General features: G+C 45.9%; 1 protein-coding gene across 1 annotated transcript in view; it reads left to right on the forward strand.

Annotated features, from left to right (window-relative positions):
- INTS3 (integrator complex subunit 3) overlaps positions 1-18198 on the forward strand; it is a 39271-nt gene that overhangs the window by 5784 nt on the left and 15289 nt on the right. The window contains exons 2-9 of the mRNA XM_060030228.1: positions 3038-3121; positions 4102-4185; positions 11109-11222; positions 11416-11500; positions 12854-12920; positions 15238-15382; positions 16474-16603; positions 17881-17978. Coding sequence (XP_059886211.1) covers positions 3038-3121; positions 4102-4185; positions 11109-11222; positions 11416-11500; positions 12854-12920; positions 15238-15382; positions 16474-16603; positions 17881-17978 — 807 coding nt within the window. The remainder of the gene's footprint in view (positions 1-3037; positions 3122-4101; positions 4186-11108; positions 11223-11415; positions 11501-12853; positions 12921-15237; positions 15383-16473; positions 16604-17880; positions 17979-18198) is intronic.

The following is an 18198-nucleotide window of genomic DNA, read 5'->3' on the forward strand; positions in this document are numbered from 1 at the left end:
GAGGTGGGTTGTGAGATTTACAGCTCAGCTTTCCTGTGATCTCACAGCTCCTTTTCACAAGTACGCAGGTGCTGTTGATTAAGGCTCAGCGCGCTTATCTGACCTAATTTGGAGGATAGTCAGACCTGATGCTGGGTAGTGATGTTGTCAAACCTGGGTGGCTTTGGGCCTAATTTAGGTTGAATTTTTGTGGCTATGGGAGCTCCTTGTCTTAACACTCAGTTCTGCTTTGCTCTTAGGTAGGGACGGACGTAGACAAACTCAGGATGATGGTCAAAGGAGAAACATGGTGGTCTTTCATTCCTAGACCTCTTTCCTGTTGCCCTTATTTGTCGGTTCTTGACAATGTGGTAGTTCTCAACAAGATGTTTTGTGATGACCTTTAGGATTGGGGGAGGTAAATTGTCTGCCTTTGTCCCTGTTTTGCTAGCATCATTATCACTGGGAATTGGTAAGTGGTTTTCTTAAACAGTTTTGGGGTTAATCCTCAAGATAAAATTTTAAAAGACTCAGGAAGTAGTTTAGGTGGTAATAATGGAGAGGCTCACTGACTTAAATGAGATACATTTTGTCAATATTTTCTCAGTGTTTAGTATTAAATGCTTTGGAACAGGATCAGTGACTTAAGATCTCCTTAGAAGGTTGAGCAAATGCTGTCTTATTAGAGTTAGCCTTTGTAATTAAGAAGGGTCCTTGGATGGACTTTAATGCAGCTCTCCCCACCTTTGTTTGACTAGAGACCCAGGAAGGTTTTAGTTTGGCCTTTTGTTCTTCATTAGTCCTTTTCTTTCCTACACTCATTTTTATTTTAAAGTTTGTTTTTATCTTTTTGGAGGGACATTTCAAACATAAAAAAATAGAATAGTATAATTGCCCTGGAGCCATCACTCTGCTTCAGTACTTATCAGTACATGGCAATCTTGTCTTATCTCCCTTTAGTCTCCTCTGGATTATTTTGAAGCAAATCCAAGCTGTATCGTTTCATCTGTAGATATTTCATATGTATGTCTGTGAGAGATGGACTTTTTTCTTTTTAACATAGCCACAGTATCATACCTAAAAACATTAACAATAATTCCTCAATGTAACAATATACTCATTGTTCAAACTGACTGTCTCATAAAATTTTTTTTTTAAGGTTTTTTCCTTAAGTTCCTCAGGTGCTTTATTGTTTGTTTGTTTTTTTTTTCCCTGTGGCATGGCTTGCGGGATCTTAGTTCCCCAACCAGGGATTGAACCTGGGCCCACAACAGTGAAAGTGCAGAGTCCTAACCACTGGACCACCAGGGAATTCCCATAAATTCTTTTTATAATTGGTTTTTCAGATCAGTAATCAAACAAGGATCACACATTTGTTGCATTCAGTTGATATATCCCTTTAATTTTTTAATAACTATTTTATTTTTATTTTTTTTTTTGTGGTACGCGGGCCTGTTGTGGCCTCTCCCGTTGCGGAGCACAGGCTCCGGACGCGCAGGCTCAGCGGCCATGGCTCACGGGCCCAGCCGCTCCGTGGCATGTGGGATCTTCCCGGACCGGGGCACGAACCCATGTCCCCTGCATCGGCAGGCAGACTCTCATCCACTGCGCCACCAGGGAAGCCCTAATAACTATTTTAAAATAATTTCAAGCTTAGAGAAAAATTGTAAGACATAGAACTCTCATATACTCTTCACCCAGATTCACCAATTGTTAACATTTGCTGCATTTGCTTTTTCATTATCTCTCTATATACATGTTATTGTTTTAATGTTTTGAGAGTAAGTTGCAGCTGCAGTGCCACTTAAGATTTAAATACTTCCGGGAGTATTTCCTAAGAACAAGGATCCTCTGTTACATAATACCTGTTTTATTTTTTTTTTTGCGGTACGCAGGCCTCTCGCTGTTGTGGCCTCTCCTGTTGCGGAGCGCAGGCTCAGCGGCCATGGCTCACGGGCCCAGCTGCTCTGCGGCATGTGGGATCTTCCCAGTCTGGGGCACAAACCCGCGTCCCCTGCATCGGCAGGCGGACTCTCAACCACTGCGCCACCAGGGAAGCCCGATACGTTACTCTTATAGTACATATTCATATTTTACCAGTTGTCCCAATTATGTCCATTATAGCAGTCCAGGATCACACATTGCATTTAGGTGTACTGTCTCTTTAATTCTTAGTCCTATCTCTGTCCCTCACCTTAAACACTTTGATAGGCCAGTTATCTTATAAATCTCTCTCAATTTGGGTTGTCAAAATTTCTTCATGATTAGACTGAGATTATTCATTTTGGGCAAGAAAACCATAGAAGTGATGTTTAGCCTTTTCAGTGCACCATATCAGAGGCGCGTATGTCAGCTGTCAGTCTGTCTTGTTATTTGGGATATTAACTCTGATCACTTGGTTAAGGTGGTATCCTTCAGGATTTCCTACAGTTATTTTCTCTTTGTAATTAGTATTTTGAACCTATGTAAATATTCTCTTGTGAAAGTTTTGCCTCTGGTTTTACCATTCATTGATGATATTTGCCTGAATCAATTATTATTCCTGTCATTCCTTCTGCAGTTTTAGTTGGCATTCCACTGTAAGGAAGAGCTTTCCCTTCATTTATCATGTATGTACATATCTATCAGCACAGACTCATGGATTCTTATTTTATTCAAGGGGTTGAAATCGTAAGCCTCTTTTTTTTTTGGCCACACCTCGTGGTTTGTGGGATCTTAGTTCCCCTACCAGGGATTGAACCCAGGCCCCGGCAGTGAAAGCACAGAATCCTAACCACTGGACTGCCAGGGAATTCCCTTAAGCTTCTTTTAATACATGGGGTTCTCCCTCCCTGCTTTTTTCCTTGCAATTTAAGTGTTAAAGAAATCAGGAAGCCTGTCATGATTTATACATTCTGGACTTTGCTGATTATATCCTCATGGTGACTTGACTTGTAAACTGGTAGTTAGGTCTAGAGACGTGATGAGATTTAAATATTTAAAAAGCTTTATTGGGGGCCAGAAGTACATCACAGGTGGTGGTATGGAGCACTCTGAATTTTTTCTCACTCCTTCACAGAGGTTGGAAAGATGTATGAGCATTGTGACATCGATGACTACTGGTGTCTCAGAGAGAGAGGCCAATGACGCCCTCAATGCCTACGTGAGTATAATACTCTCCCCGTACCCATTTCTGCTTCTTTGAAAGCTTTCAGACATGATCAAAAAGATGGAAAGAAAAAAAAAAAAAAAAAAGATGGAAAGACTTCAGTGGTTAAGAACTAGGGGGTTGAAGTTAAGGTCTTGGTTTCCTGAACCAGGCTTCCCAACTCCTCTCTTTCTTTCTTTTATTTATTTATGTACTTTTTATACAGCAGGTTCTTATTAGTTATCTATTTTATATATATTAGTGTATATATGTCAATCCCAGTCTCCCAGTTCATCCCACCACCACCCCCCTCTCCTCTCTTTCTTTCTTAATGTGGGAATCCCATCTGTTGGAGCCTTAGGTGTCTTTGAATAACAACTTTAAAAAATAACTCATAGTTCTGTGGTGGCTTTTTTCTTTGTAAATCATTCTCACATATTTGATCTTTTGCATTTCTTAATCAGTCTGTGAGGTTGAAAGGATTCAAAGTAATACATGTAAAGGATTTAGAGTAGTTTCTGGCACATAGTGAATGTTCAGTAAATATTTCTTACTTATTAGTAGTAATTATTCTTATTATGTCTTCACCTTACAAATATCAGGGGTTCAGTGATTTGCCCAAGGTCTTGACTTGGTAGGTGCACTTGTTAATCCATGAGTGACTCTTTGTAGCTCCCTTTCTACTAAAGGCTGTTAAGGTCTGGTAAAGGTGTGGAGTAGGGTTTTGTTTTTTTTTCTCATTTTAAACACTCTTTATTTTCTGCCTCTATCCTTCATCAAGCCTTGGAGAAAGCAGTATGGGTCCATCCTTTCCCTCCACCTCTCTCCTAAAACAGATGCCCCATCACTTTTAGGAGAAGGGAATCATCAGATTTAAGAGCTGATGATTCTCCTTTGCAGATCACTCAAGAGTCCCAAATTTTCTGGGAGCAGCTGTGCTCAAGAACTTCCCTCCTGTGAGTGACAACTAGTTTTTTTTTTTCCTCATATCCCAGGTATGCAAAGGCCCCCCACAGCACGAGGAAATCTGCCTGGGCCTCTTCACGCTTGTCCTCACCGAACCTGCCCAAGCCCAGAAGGTAAGACTCCCTTCTCTGGACCCACACTCCCCTCTCAGATATGATCTGAGAATATGGTAGAACTTATGGTTTAACTGGAATAGTACCACACCCTTTGACCAGGGCTAGATCATCTTGTTCTCCAAATATAGTTGCAACTCCCTTTTCACTCAGTAAATTGGTCACTCTGACTAAAGTCCTTTCTCTTTTTCCAGATTCTGAAGCTAAAAGGCAAGAAAAGGCAGTTGTGAGAGTGAAAAAGCATTTAGAGAGTTTTAAATTGTAGACTTAGGGGCTTCCCTGGCAGTCCAGTGATTGAGACTGCACCTTCCAATGCAGGGGGTGTGGGTTGGATCCCTGGGCCGGGAGCTGAGATCCCACATGCCTGGCAGCCAAAAAACCAAAACATAAAACAGAAGCAATATTGTAACAAATTCAATAAAGACTTAAAAAAAAATTGTAGATTGATGAGTCAAGGCTAAAAGAGGTGGGATTTAATCCAGAGAAGAGCACAAATATAAGCAAGTCTGTTGAGAGTTCTTATCCAGAAGAGCGTGACTTGTAGTTTGCAGGTTTTATCAGTGCAGGTGAACAGAAACCAGGTTTAACATTGCAGCAAGTAGGATTTAAATTAGACAGCTTGGGAGTTCCCTGGTGGCCTAGTGGTTAGGATTCCAGGCTTTCACTGCCGTGGCCCAGGTTCCTGAAAGCCACGCAGGGCAGCCAATAGATAAATAGATAGATAGGTAGATAGATAAATAAATAAGTAAGACAGCTTAATGTTAGGTGAGGCAGTAATAATGTAGTGATTAAGAGTACACTGGAAAAAAAAAAAAAGAGTACACTGGAGTCAGACTTCCTGAGGAATACCGTATGAAAATTAGTTTGGGGTTCTTCACAAATAGAGGAGTCTCCTTTATGTGGAATGGTTTAAGAGAAGTCCTTCCTGAGGCGAGGGACTGAGCAGGATGATCTCTTTGGATTCCATTCTTTCTATAAGAAAGGAGCAAAATCCTGTCTTTTGCCTCTCTAGATTTCCACTTTCTTTGTCCTTGAATCTTGCATGATGGTTTAGAAACATATGTCTGGTATCTGGCGTTAACTGCATGGCACTGACAAGAGAAGAGCTTGGAGAGGGGGAATTCACTGTTCTCCTTGCCCCTTCCTTGAACAAAAGGAGTGTGGAAGGAAACAAACATGCTCTATGTCCAGCATTGTGTTCGGCTCTATCCAGACACATTTCATTTATTTATTTGTTTTTTCTTGGCTGCGTCTGGTCTTCATTGCGGCACACGGGATCTTTGTTGTGGTGCAGGGGCTTCTCTCTAGTTGTGGCATGCGGGTTTTCTCTTCTCTAGTTGAGGCGCTCCAGCTCAGTAGTTGTGACGCGCAGGCTTAGTTGCCCTGCGGCATGTGGGATCTTAGCTCCCGGACCAGGGATTGAACCTGTGTCCCCTGCATTGGAAGGCGGATTCTTTTTTTTTGTTTTTAAATATCTTTATTGGAGTATAATTGCTTTACAATGTTGTGTTAGTTTCTGCTGCAGAACAAGTGAATCAGCTATATGTATACATATATCCCCATATCCCCTACCTCTTGCGCCTCCTTTCCACCCTCCCTATCCCACCCTCTAGGTTGTCACAAAGCATCGAGCTGATCTCCCTGTGATATGCAGCAGCTTCCCACTAGCCATCCATTTTACATTTGGTAGTGTATATATGTCAGCGCTACTCTCTCACTTCGCCCCAGCTTCCCCTTCCCTCCTGGAAGGTGGATTCTTTATCACTGGACCACCAGGGAAGTCCCAGACACATTTCATTTAATCCTCTCAAAAAGCCATGTGAAACTGGTGGCTTTGTTCTCTTCCCCCAAACCACTCCCAGTGTACCTGTAAGAAACCTGGAGGTCAGACACATTGTCGTTTGTTCAAGGAAAACCAAGGGAAAATCATTCCTAAGGACAAGGACGGATGCCCATGGTCCCCTGGCCTAGCTGTTGGAATTAACCTCAGGGGAAGGACTTACGGGCGTGGCAACCTGATGTGTTTGTACTCCTGATGCCAACTGGAGCAGGATCTGGGGTGAGGGTGGGTGGTAGGGTAGCAAGTATTCACAAGTTGGTGAATGGCCTTGGGAACCAATGCCCTTGGTTTCCCAGGCCATTTCTGGGCTGGGACATTGTTGAGTTAAATTGGCATTTCAGGGACTTCCCTGGTGGTTCAGTGGCTAAGACTTCGCCTTCCAATGCAAGGGGTGCAGGTTCGATCCCTGGTCAGGGAGTGGAGATCCCTCATGCCTCGCGGAAGCAATATTGTAACAAATTCAATAAAGACTTTAAAAATGGTTCACATCAGAAACATCTTTAAAAAAAAATTTAGCATTTCATTTTCATACTGAATTTATCATCGAGATCCTTGAAGACAAATGAATGTCTCCAATCTAGTGTTGTTAACCAGTAATGTGATCCAGCCTAGCCCCTCTATTTTAAAGAAAGTGTTGGCAAAGATGGCGGTGAAGGGTTGGGGTTAAGGTTTAGTTTTCTCTCACGTGGTGGGTTTTTATACGTACAATTAAAATCTTATTTAGTCATCTTAGTGCAAATTCATCTTGCCCGCTGGTTTTATTTGTGTTTCAGGTGAGATCTGAATCAGCTAGGGTACATCAGTAAACTTCAGTGAAGGGGGCAGGGCCCTGTAGTATTTCTAGCTCTTTGCCTGACCTGGCAGTGAGAGGCCACAGGGCTGTGCGTTATAAATGCTTATTATGTCATGAATTTGGCCATCCAGACATGACAAGGAACTAGAGCACCTTGTCTTTTTTTTGCTCTATGACAGCCCCATGAGGGTGGCCCCAGGCCCTCACCTTGGGTCTCGTAGTTGGTTGATAGCTGCACCAGGATTATGTGCACATGCTGGAGGTTTCCAAGTACATCCCCTACCTAGGAGCCTTCTAGGCTGACAGGCCCCCAGGTCAGGCCTTTTCAGACAAAGGGGGTGGAGACAGGACTTAGGAGGATACAGTTTTTTTGTTGTTGTTTTTTGTTTTTTGCGGTACGCGGGCCTCTCACTGTTGTGGCCTCTCCCGTTGCGCAGCACAGGCTCCGGACGCGCAGGCTCAGCGGCCGTGGCTCACGGGCCCAGCCGCTCCGCGGCATGTGGGATCTTTCCGGACCGGGGCACGAACCCGTGTCCCCTGCATCGGCAGGCGGACTCTCAACCACTGCGCCACCAGGGAAGCCCAGGAGGATACAGTTTTAGGCAAGTGAGGAACTACCAGGCACTGACTCATTCAGAGGCCTTGAGCCAGGTCAGAGTATGGTAGAAGAATCTGTGACCTCTTACTGCTTTAATCCTTCTCCCTAAAAGGGTGATTATCTTACAAAGTACTTTCTGTACTGCAAAAGTTTTAGGTAGGAGTTACTGATGAGGACTGATCCTAATGCATTGTTTTAGGCTTCAGTTTAAAACAAGGGGAGTGGGAGGTTCCTTAAAAAACTACAAATAGAACTACCATATGACCCAGCAATCCCGCTACTGGGCATATACCCTGAGAAAACTATAATTCAAAAAGAGTCATGTACCAAAATGTTCATTGCAGCTCTATTTACAATAGCCCGGAGATGGAAACAACGTAAGTGTCCATCATTGGATGAATGGATCAAGAAGATGTGGCACATATATACAATGGAATATTACTCAGCCATAAAAAGAAACGAAATTGAGCTATTTGTAATGAGGTGGATAGACCTAGAGTCTGTCATACAGAGTGAAGTAAGTCAGAAAGAGAGAGACAAATACTGTATGCTAACATATATATGGAATTTAAGAAAAAAAAAGTCATGAAGAACCTAGGGGTAAAACAGGAATAAAGACACAGACCTACTAGAGAATGGACTTGAGGATATGGGGAGGGGGAAGGGTAAGCTGTGACAAAGCGAGAGAGAGGCATGGACATATATACACTATCAAACTTAAGGTAGATAGCTAGTGGGAAGCAGCCGCATAGCACAGGGAGATCAGCTCGGTGCTTTGTGACCGCCTGGAGGGTTGGGATAGGGAGGGTGGGAGGGAGGGAGACGCAAGAGGGAAGAGATATGGGAACATACGTATATATATAACTGATTCATTTTGTTGTAAAGCAGAAACTAACACACCACTGTAAAGCAATTATACTCCAATAAAGATGTTAAAGAAAAAAAAAAGGGGGGAGAGTGTTTCCTAAGGGTTTATTTGGAGTTAATTCTGTCACTGGAACAGAAACCTCAGGGTGGGTTGGAGATTCTGCTGTTCCTACATCTCCATGGCCTGAGAGGTGGGAGGTGGGGATCCTGGAGAAGGTGGTAGTGGAAACTGAGTCTTGAACACATCAGAAGCCTGCTCTGGGAAGGCATGAGCTGAGCAGCCGCTGTCAGTGCTGGCAGGCAGGTTCAAAGAGTTAGGACCAGCTCTCTGGGACTTCTTAGTAGGTGGAGCTAAACACGAGAACTTAGTTAAGGAGAGAGCAGTCAGGTATTGGTGGAGAGTGGAACATGCATGGCGTGGATCTTGTTCCAGTTCTACCTTCTTAACTTGCGTTGGCAGCTCTTGTGTTTATATTCTTTGAGTTTATTTCCTATTTGATGTCTGAACTGAATAGCTGGGAGCAGGCCTGGCTGGGGGACTGCAATGTGGTGGGAGGTTAAGTTGGAGGCCTTAGCTTCTGTGCAGCCTCTCGCTGTCAGTAGATACAGGTGATAGGAAAGGGTTTAACATTGATGCCAGGTTCCCTCTTCATCAAAGGTCAAGTCCAGGCCCTGGCAGTTCTTGGTTCATGCTCCTCTCAGCAGGCAGCTCCAGAAAGAAAGCTGGGGGCTATGAGGGCCTAGGCTGGAATATCACTACTCCCAACACAGGACAGATACGCTACCTCAGCACCATTCTGTCACCTCTCCTTTCTTTTGAGAGAATACCTCTCCTCTGTTTCCCACTGAGTTTTTTTCCCCATCTACTTATCTTCCAAGCCAGGCAGCAAACTGGCACAGAGTTTGGAGAGACAACTGCAGCATCAGGAATATGATACTCCTGGTACCATGAGCTGCCATGTGTTACCAGCAGTTGTGGTTGATAAGGTCCCAGATGGAGCATGGAATTAGGCAGACAGAATCTGCTTGCTTCATCTGACCCTGTGTCTCCTGAGGGGCTGTCCTCCTTCCCTGTCCTGGGTCTCTTCTGCATTTCTGGGATTTCTGCTTTTGTTTTGAACAGACAGGGCTCCTCTCTGTTCTCCTCTCTGCTCCTCCACTACTAATTAGTAGTGTCTCTATCTTTGGCCTGACATAGGTTTCCCTTCTGCCTCTGCTTCCCTCAATCCTCTGCCCATCCTGTCACTCACTCCTCCAGGGGAGGCTCCAGGGCTGAACCACATTTACTGACCGGCACTTGGCAGTAGGTCACTGGGTTCTCTTATCTCTTTCTTGTTCCCTTGCTTGTACTGTTGATCTCCCAGCCCTCCTTCTGCAGATGCATTCAGAAGATAATCAAATTCTCCTTTGGGTTTGAAAAGTTTATGGCACATGGGGGAATCTCTAAGTGTTCGTATTTTTATCAGATAGATTGTTTTGACTTAAGGACAATAGAGGAAGTGGAAGTAGCAATAGCTAATCTCTTAGGAGTCCCTAGACACACCAAGGCCAGGGAGCAGGGGTCTTGAGGAATATCAGCACTTCTCTTTTGAATGCTTAGGATGAACCAGTTTAGAAATGTAGTAGTCACAAAGCCACTCTAAACGCTTACCTACATCCCCAGCAGCCTCGTTTCCTTTTAGTTATTTCTAATGGTGGTATGGGGTGGTTAAGAGCATGGAGGGTAGAGTTGCAGTGCTGGGACTTGAGTCTTCCTTTTATCTCTAATGTGACCTGGGGCAAATCACTTTGACTTCTCTGTGCCTGTTTCCTCATCTGTAAAAACAGAGATGTTAATAAATAGGGTGATTATGTGATTCAAATGCAATAAAGAGAATATAAAGTTTGTGCACAAGGCCAATGCATGTTCCCTATTATAATTGCTATTATCGTTGATGCTGTCCTTGCTACTGGCCTTCTAAGGTTGTGGGATACTGCCTATCTAAATTTTACCCTTTGTGCTGAGACCCGGACAGCGTAGAACTCAGCAGGCTAAGGAGATTGCTAATGAGGTCCCCTAAGATGGTCCTCCAGGAGTCTGGTCTCTGTAGAGAGACAGGGTGAGAAAAGCTCTAGCGGGAAGAGAAACAAGAGCTCTCAGAGGAAATTGGCATGCTTTCCCTCACCTCCCCCAGAGTTGGGTGTGCTTAAAACCCCTCCTTTTTTAATACTTGGCAGAAGCAAAGGGCAGCCCAGAGAAAAGTAGAAAGGTGTTTAGTTAAGGAAGTTTGGTTTGGTTCTGCCCTTTCTTTCCAGGGTCATGGTCTCTGAAGCCTCTTTCCTTAATACTCCTAGCCTTTTACTTCATCTGGCTGTGTCAATACAAGTCTAAAAATCTCTTTGAGATCCTTTCCAAGCTATTCAACCAAACCCATTCTGCAGTGACCTTTTACTGGCAGATGAAAAGCAGATGGCCTCCACCTGTTTTGCTCAGCTGGTGGCATCAAACAGTATGACGCTTCCTAAGAAGGGAGGTAGGGGACAGGGAGCCTTTCTTAGCAGGCTTTTCTGCCTTATTAGAGTAGGTCAGTCCCTTTTCCCCACCCTATGTGACGGAGCAAGGGGTAGGCTTGGGGTGGAAGGATGGCATCCAGAGTGGAAAGTCTTTGTGTTGGTGGTACAGTGGTGAACATAGCTGCCTTCCAGAGTGGAAAGTCTTTCATTGCCACTCATATCGCATTGGTGGTATTCAAGTTGGAGAGGCCCGGGGGCAGGGGGCCCACAATGAGTGGGATCAGGAGCCTGTCCTCAGCTTGCTGGCTGCTCACAAACCTCACTTCTCACAGTGTTACCGGGACTTGGCTCTGGTGAGTCGTGACGGCATGAATATTGTCCTGAATAAAATCAACCAGATACTTATGGAGAAGTACTTGAAGTTGCAGGATACCTGCCGTACTCAGGTAAGGCCAGAAAGAAAAGAGAGATCCAGCTCAGAGACTTAACAGAATGGATCCTCTCCTAAGGGGAAGGGAAGGAGGAATCGGGGGTAACATACCACTACCTTTGTACACCTAAATTCTAATGTGATTGGATTAGCCCTTTTCTCAAATTCACAGGACTTTCTCTTCATCTGTCTTTTCCTCTCTCCTTTAGTTGGTGTGGTTGGTACGGGAACTAGTGAAGAGTGGGGTTCTGGGAGCCGATGGTGTTTGCATGACATTCATGAAGCAGATTGCCGGTGAGTTGGATGGCAAGAACGTAAAGAAGAAAGGAGAGCAGCCCAGAGCGTAAATCCAGGCAATGGAGAATGATTAAGTACCTGAGGGACTTGATTCCTGGATTGCTTAGACTCTTTCCTTTTGACCCAGGCATCTTCTGGCCACGTATGTTGCAGAAAGAAATTGAAAAATTACTGGGGGCCTTTTGAAGCAATAAGTCTTGCCTCCTTTTCCTTCCTGCCAAACTCGAGGCCTGGTATAAAATAGTTGACCTATTGTAACCAGTCCTCACTCTGGGGTTTCGTGGCATATTGGATCAGGAAGAATCTGGAAGGAATGGGGAGAGAAGTAAGGGCAAAATAATTGGTTCTCATCACACTGTACTTTCAGAAACCCAGGCATCTTCTCTGGCTCCATCTCAATGCTCTGAACACTTGGGGCCAGTTTGAGGGACGAACTGTGTCACAGAACAGACCCTGACATTTAGGTTTTGTTATCTTCTTGGCATCAGTGACATCTGTCTGAGCCACTGAATATCCAAGAGGCCTGCCCCTGCTACTTCTATCCCCAAAATTACATGTGTTTGTTTAAAAATGACCCTGCCTCTCTATCTCACCATTGCCCCTTGGTTCTTTGCTTCCTCTTCAGGATTTTGTACAACACTGATGCTCCTGTTGTGACGTGTATAAACCTTAATCTATGTGATGTGTGACTCTGTGAACATGGAATTTTTAAATTAGGACCTGGGGCAAGGCATAGCATTGTTGTACTGGCTGTTTTTATCCACTCTCCTGGTACTTTCTTCCCTGTTTGGCTTCTCCCAAATAGGGAGTCCCCACTTCTCATCCTAAGACTTTGGTCTGGCATTACTGAATGTTTAATTCAGCCCCAGGAAGTTTCATAGCAAGCACTCAAGACGGTGATACCTGGAAGCAAGAAACCCTTGGCCTGTCATGAGCCTGACACAGGATTTGGGACATCCAGTGGCTGGACCGCAGCTCTTGCTAGCCACCTGCACTTCTCAGGCCCTGTCTGAAATACCATCCTTTCTTTCCAAGCATGGGCTTTTCATATCTCCTTCCCAGACATTCCCTTTCAGGGGTCAAAGTATTCCCATTCCAACCCCCTGTCTATGGAAAAGTAGCAGTTCTGGTTTCTGGAAAAATCCCAAACTTTGCCTTCCCTTCTCTCTGGAGTCAAAGGGGGAAACTTTAAAGTGTGACAGAACAGAAGACAGTCTTTCCAGCACTCAGAACATCAGTGATGGGATAACCGTTAGGGATGGACCAGTAGGATGGTGAAGAAGTGTACTGGATTAGCTGAGTCACTAATCAGAGCCATTCTGATTCTCTGTTTTCTCCCCCTTTGATCAGGTGGGGATGTTACGGCAAAAAATATCTGGTTGGCAGAGAGTGTTCTGGATATCCTGATGGAGCAGAGGTAGAGTCTATCGTGAAGGGTGGGGCAAGAGCCAGATATGGCCTCAGTGGGTGTGAGTGTGGGGAATGGGGATGCAAGGGTTGTGTGAGGACTGTTAGTGGCCCAAGAACACCTTAGGTTAGAGGGGATGAGGTGGGGGAGGGAGAGACCAGTGTATTTGTGGCAAGTGAAGGAATTAATGCCATGGTATGGCTCAGGGATGAAGGAGTGGGAAAGAAGGTCTTTGCTAAAATCTCTCGGAGCCCAGGAAAAACTCGTTTCATCTGATAAGGGTTTATTTTTGATCCAGACCTCCATGGAATGTTTATCTTTTGGGGGGAGGTGGGGGAGAATGAGCTCAGCAGAGTAGGGCCAGCCAGCCACCCAGGCCTGGCAGGTACCCCTTTTCTCCCTTCCAAGACTATCCATCCTACCCATGCCCCCCTTTTGTTGAAGTGGCACAGGCGGTGGTGGGAGTGAGGAGGCCACTGAGACCAGTGGTGCAGAGGGCATGAGGCTTTCCAGCTGATTCTTTCCCTTCCCCATCAAAGTAAAGGACCAGAAAATATGAGGGCTGTTCCATATATGAACTTGTTTGGGGGTGAGGCCTACCTCTGAGTCCTGTGGCCTCAGTCTTCCTGTTGCTTGATTTCAGAGTCTATTCTGGGAGAGGACACCAGAGTAGTCACGTGATTGAGAGGGCTGATAACCTCCATATTTCCGATGGTTTAGAAGAATGGACCTCCTCCCTTATTCACACTTGTGAAAGAGGTGGCTGTGTTCTGTGCTCTGCCGGAGCTTGCAAGCTGGGCCAGGTCTGCCGAGCAGTGCCACCTAGTGCCCTGGGCCTGGATGCGCAGCTGCAGGTGCGGCTGGCGGCACTTCTTCCGTCTTTGGTACCAGCACACAGCACATGAGATCCTAGTGGTTTCTTACCAGGTCTCTGCTTCTCTTAGGTCGCTGTACCTTCCTAACGCCCTGGGTCAGAGGGTTTCACTTTCATCTCTCTTTCTGTTCATTACCCCATCCCAGGATTCAGTTACATTCATCACTAGCAAATCTTTCTAAAAAGTGATTTTTCTCATTTTGTCCCTGGTGCCAGATACCTCCTGTTCCCATACCTTAAAGCAGAATTCCGCTCATTTGGGCAGTTAGAGTGCAGTCTTAGTGTACAGGTGTCAGATAACTGCCCTACCTTTTCTCCTGCCCTCCAAAAAACTCACATCCTTTGATGCAAGTGAGTCCCTAGAAGTTTAAAACTGTCCTCTTCCACACCTTCCCTGTCACTCCTTCCCAAGTGTTTCTAGGGCTATGGAATTAAAAGATAGCAGGTGTGGGAGGGAGACCCATCCCTGTGTCCTTGGCTGCTGCTTTCATTCTGTGAAAGGAAAAGGCCAGAGTCTCTTAATTAGGTGGCTTGAGCACTTTTCCGGAATCAGGATGTTGCCTGGTTGGATTAATTAAACTCCCTGTCTTCTTCCTCTGGTTCCCTGTCTTCCAGCAGGGGTGCCAAAGCCCTTAAAAACTACTTGCTTGGGGGAGAAAGCTCCCCAGTTTTGGTGCTTTGAGCCAGCATTGGAGTCTTTGTAATCTCCCCACTGTGTCTTAACACCCCTTTTCAAGCAGCAGGGAACGCACAACTCTTTCATTTCCCCCTTTCCTCAGGGAACGTCTAAAACTCCCGGGAAAATAGGTTTGCTATCCAAAATCTCGTTCTTCTTTTCAGGTTATGATTTAAGGCAGGTGACTCATTGACTGGGAGTGTGGGATCAGTGACTAGAGAGCAAGCCAGGGGAAGGTTTGTGACATGGTGGGCTGCTAATGACAAGCTGACACTGTGTGTTCTGAAATCTCCAGGGTCCTGAAAGGGTCTTGGTAATCCCCAGAGGTCCTTGGGCCACACTTTACGAACCACTGACTGAGGGACACTTCCAAACCTTTTTCTTTGTAGTCTGAGCCAGGCAGAAGCTCTGGCTTATCTCTGTCCCTTGTACCTCGACAGGGCTTGGCACACGATAGGCACTCAGTTAATGTTTGAGTGACGGAGTCAACAAACAAAATTATTTTACTGGAAGCTAAGTTCTTACGTGGTAGAGAGATTGCTTTTATTTAGCACTTAACCTTTATCGGGCACTTGGTAGAGTGGGAGGAAGTTGTCCCTACCGTAGCCAGTTAATAGTCCAAGATAGTTAACGACAGCAGGAGTGGCCAATTAAGGAACCAAAAACTTACTCCCAGTGTTAGTCATCAAACATCTGTGAGGCACTGGAGCCAAGTGTGGGGGTGAATTGGGAGGGTCTAGACGGAGTACAGGTGCCAGTGTCTTCCCTCCCTGCAGGGAATGGGTATTGAAGAGCAGCATCCTCATTGCCATGGCTGTTTACACATACCTCCGCCTCATCGTGGACCACCATGGGACCGCCCAGCTGCAGGCCCTGCGGCAGAAGGAGGTGGACTTCTGCATCTCACTGCTTCGGGAGCGGGTGAGGACAAAAACAGTGTGGGGAAGTGAAACCCAGGATGGGACACCTCTTTCTGTTCTGTGTGGTGACCTGGGGTCAGAGGTGTTGTGTTGGAGAGATGGAGGTGGTTCAAGGTCGGTTGTTTTTTCATCACTCTAAGGCAAATGAGGATAGAAGGATGGAGAAATTAGTGTGGAGTAGCCCTGGTTCCTAGAATGCTGCCGGTTACGCTGGCATCCGAGGGATTTTCCTGGTCAGCTTCATGAACACTGTTGCACAGCACACCACAGACAGAAGCTGTCTTGTGTTCCCACTGTTAGGTTGTCTCCCCCACCTACCCACCTGGGTAATTGCCAGGATCACGTGGGATTGAGAATTGTCCACTGTCAGATCTCCCAAGGGAGACAGATGCTAGAGTTAAGCTGTCTAATGCAGTGGCCGCTAGCCACATGTGGCAATATAAATTAAAATGAATTGAAATTAGGGCCTTCCCTGGCGGTCCAGTGGTTAAGACTCTGTTCTCCCAATGCAGGGGGCGTAGTTCAATCCCTGGTCAGGGAACTAAGATCCCGCATGCCACACAGCATGGCCTAAAAAAAAAAAATTAATTGAAATTAGATAAAAATTTTAAATTCAGTTCCTTAGTTGAATTAGCCACATTTCAAGTGCTCATTAGCCGTCTGTGGCTAATGGGTATCCTTCTGGACAGCACAGATAGAAATCATTTCCATTACCATGGAATGTTCTGTTGGACCAAGCAAGTTCTGGGGTAAGATGTCTGGGGTTCAACTTGCCAGCCCTAGCCTTTTTGAGTCTTAGTATCCCTTGACCTGGAGTGAAACAATTCTCGGAGGACAGGGCAACGGATTAATGTGAAAACCAGCAGGGCTTCCGCAGTTTCCAGTAACCTGTCATCCTTGATATCAGTCCCCCACTTCAGCTATCTTCCCCTGAACAGCTTGGAGCCAACCCTTGGTTCCAGAAAAAATCGTATAACCCCTTCGACCCTCTTTCCTCCCCTGCCTAGAACATGTTGTTCCTTCCTCCCTGCAACAGGTAAACAATCCATGTTTCTATTCTCTTTCCTGTTTCCTGCCGTCCCCCCCATCTAGTTCATGGAATGTTTGATGATTGGTCGAGACCTCGTAAGACTACTTCAGAATGTTGCCAGGATACCAGAATTTGAACTGCTTTGGAAAGATATTATCCATAACCCTCAGGCCTTGAGTCCTCAGTTCACAGGTAAGCAAGGGTTGGGGCAGCCTGTCCTTGAGAGGTGGTGTCGAGAGGGCAGAGGTTGGTGGATAGGAGAGCGTTGGCAGTCAGATTGAGGAAGCTTGGGACTGGGCAGTCTCTGCCAAGCACAGCTGGGTGTAGGAACGGCAGGGCACACAGGCAGTTCAGGTGCTTCCCTCCCAGACAGCCCCTACTCGGCAGGCTCCAGCTGTCATTTAAGAGAAAGTGAGACAGAGAGCTGTGATCCTCCTCCTCCTGTCCCGGCAGCTCTTTGGCTCAAGAGGGGAGCTGATGACCGGTTTCCAGCTTCACTGAGTCTGTCAGGGGTGTCAGAGGTCAGCTTGTGAGACTGAGTCAGCAGAGGGGCTGGAATTTGTCCTGTAAGCGAAGGCTTCTCCCCAGGAGCACTCATGCCTCTGAATTCCAAGGATCCAGCTTGGCCAAAATCCTCTTTGGGGGAGGAAAAGAGTCTCTGTGTGCCTCTGCCAGCAAGGCCCTTTACATTTCCCTTCCCCTTCCCAGGGTCCTCATGGTCTAAACAGTGACTGTGCAGCTTCGCCCACCCCGCGTCCAGCACGCACGTGTGTGTGCGTACGTGTGCACACATAACATTAGTGCAGTAGTCAGGAAAGGAGAAGAAAGCCCTGGTTTTACCTTATGTTGTACTGCTCTTATACTGAACGTGTATTGAGTTGTTTTGAGTGCCTGCTGTGTGCTAGGCTCATGTATGTTAACTCATTTAATCCTCAGGACACCCCTGTAAGATGGATATTTTACTTTCCATGTTTACAGGTAAAGAAAATGAGGTTCAAGGGGATTAAGTAATTTGCCCAAGGCCACACAGCTAGTAAGTGTCAGAGGCAGGATTTGGATCCAGGTCTGTCTGACTCCAGAGCTCGTGCTTATGCCACAACCCACATTGATCCCAGGACCCAGTGATGGGACGGTCAGGAGCAGGAAGAGAGGCTAGGGCTCCCCGTATTTTCCCCTAACTTTCCCACATGTTGCCACCTGGAGCGAAGTGAGTAGGGGGCTCTGGATGGCCAGTAGAAGAAAAGAATGAATATATCTTGGTCCTGGGGATGGTGGTTGGTTGGAGCAGATCATTCAGGTGCTGGTTAGAACCCCAACTTATACCTGTGCTCGACCTCTTGGTCATGTCTTAGAATTTCCCCATGAGCAAGACCACTGGCCATCAGTACCTGGCTCAGGTTGCCCACCTGCTTTCTATTCCTTCTGGTCCTCAGCCTTCTCTTTTCTCTTCCCTTGCACCCTTGGTTCAGGTATCCTACAGCTTCTTCAGTCAAGAACATCTCGAAAATTCCTAGCATGTCGTTTAACCCCAGACATGGAGACTAAGCTCCTCTTCATGACATCCCGGGTAAGCTAACCTACTGCAGCAGGAAGAGAAGCTGCAGGTGCTGGCCTAGGCTTCTTCCTTCAGCCTGTAGATGTCTTACGCTTGGTTACTGCCGGGTGGAGGGGTGGTCAAGTGTGTGATTGGGCATGGAGCTAAGAACTGGGGATACAGTGTTGAGCAAGGCTTACAATTCCAGTTCTTGTGAAGCTTTCGGTTTACCTACAGCAGTTATTAAACCAAT

This window comes from Delphinus delphis, chromosome 1 (assembly GCF_949987515.2).
Source record: "Delphinus delphis chromosome 1, mDelDel1.2, whole genome shotgun sequence".
Classification (NCBI taxonomy): domain Eukaryota; kingdom Metazoa; phylum Chordata; class Mammalia; order Artiodactyla; family Delphinidae; genus Delphinus; species Delphinus delphis.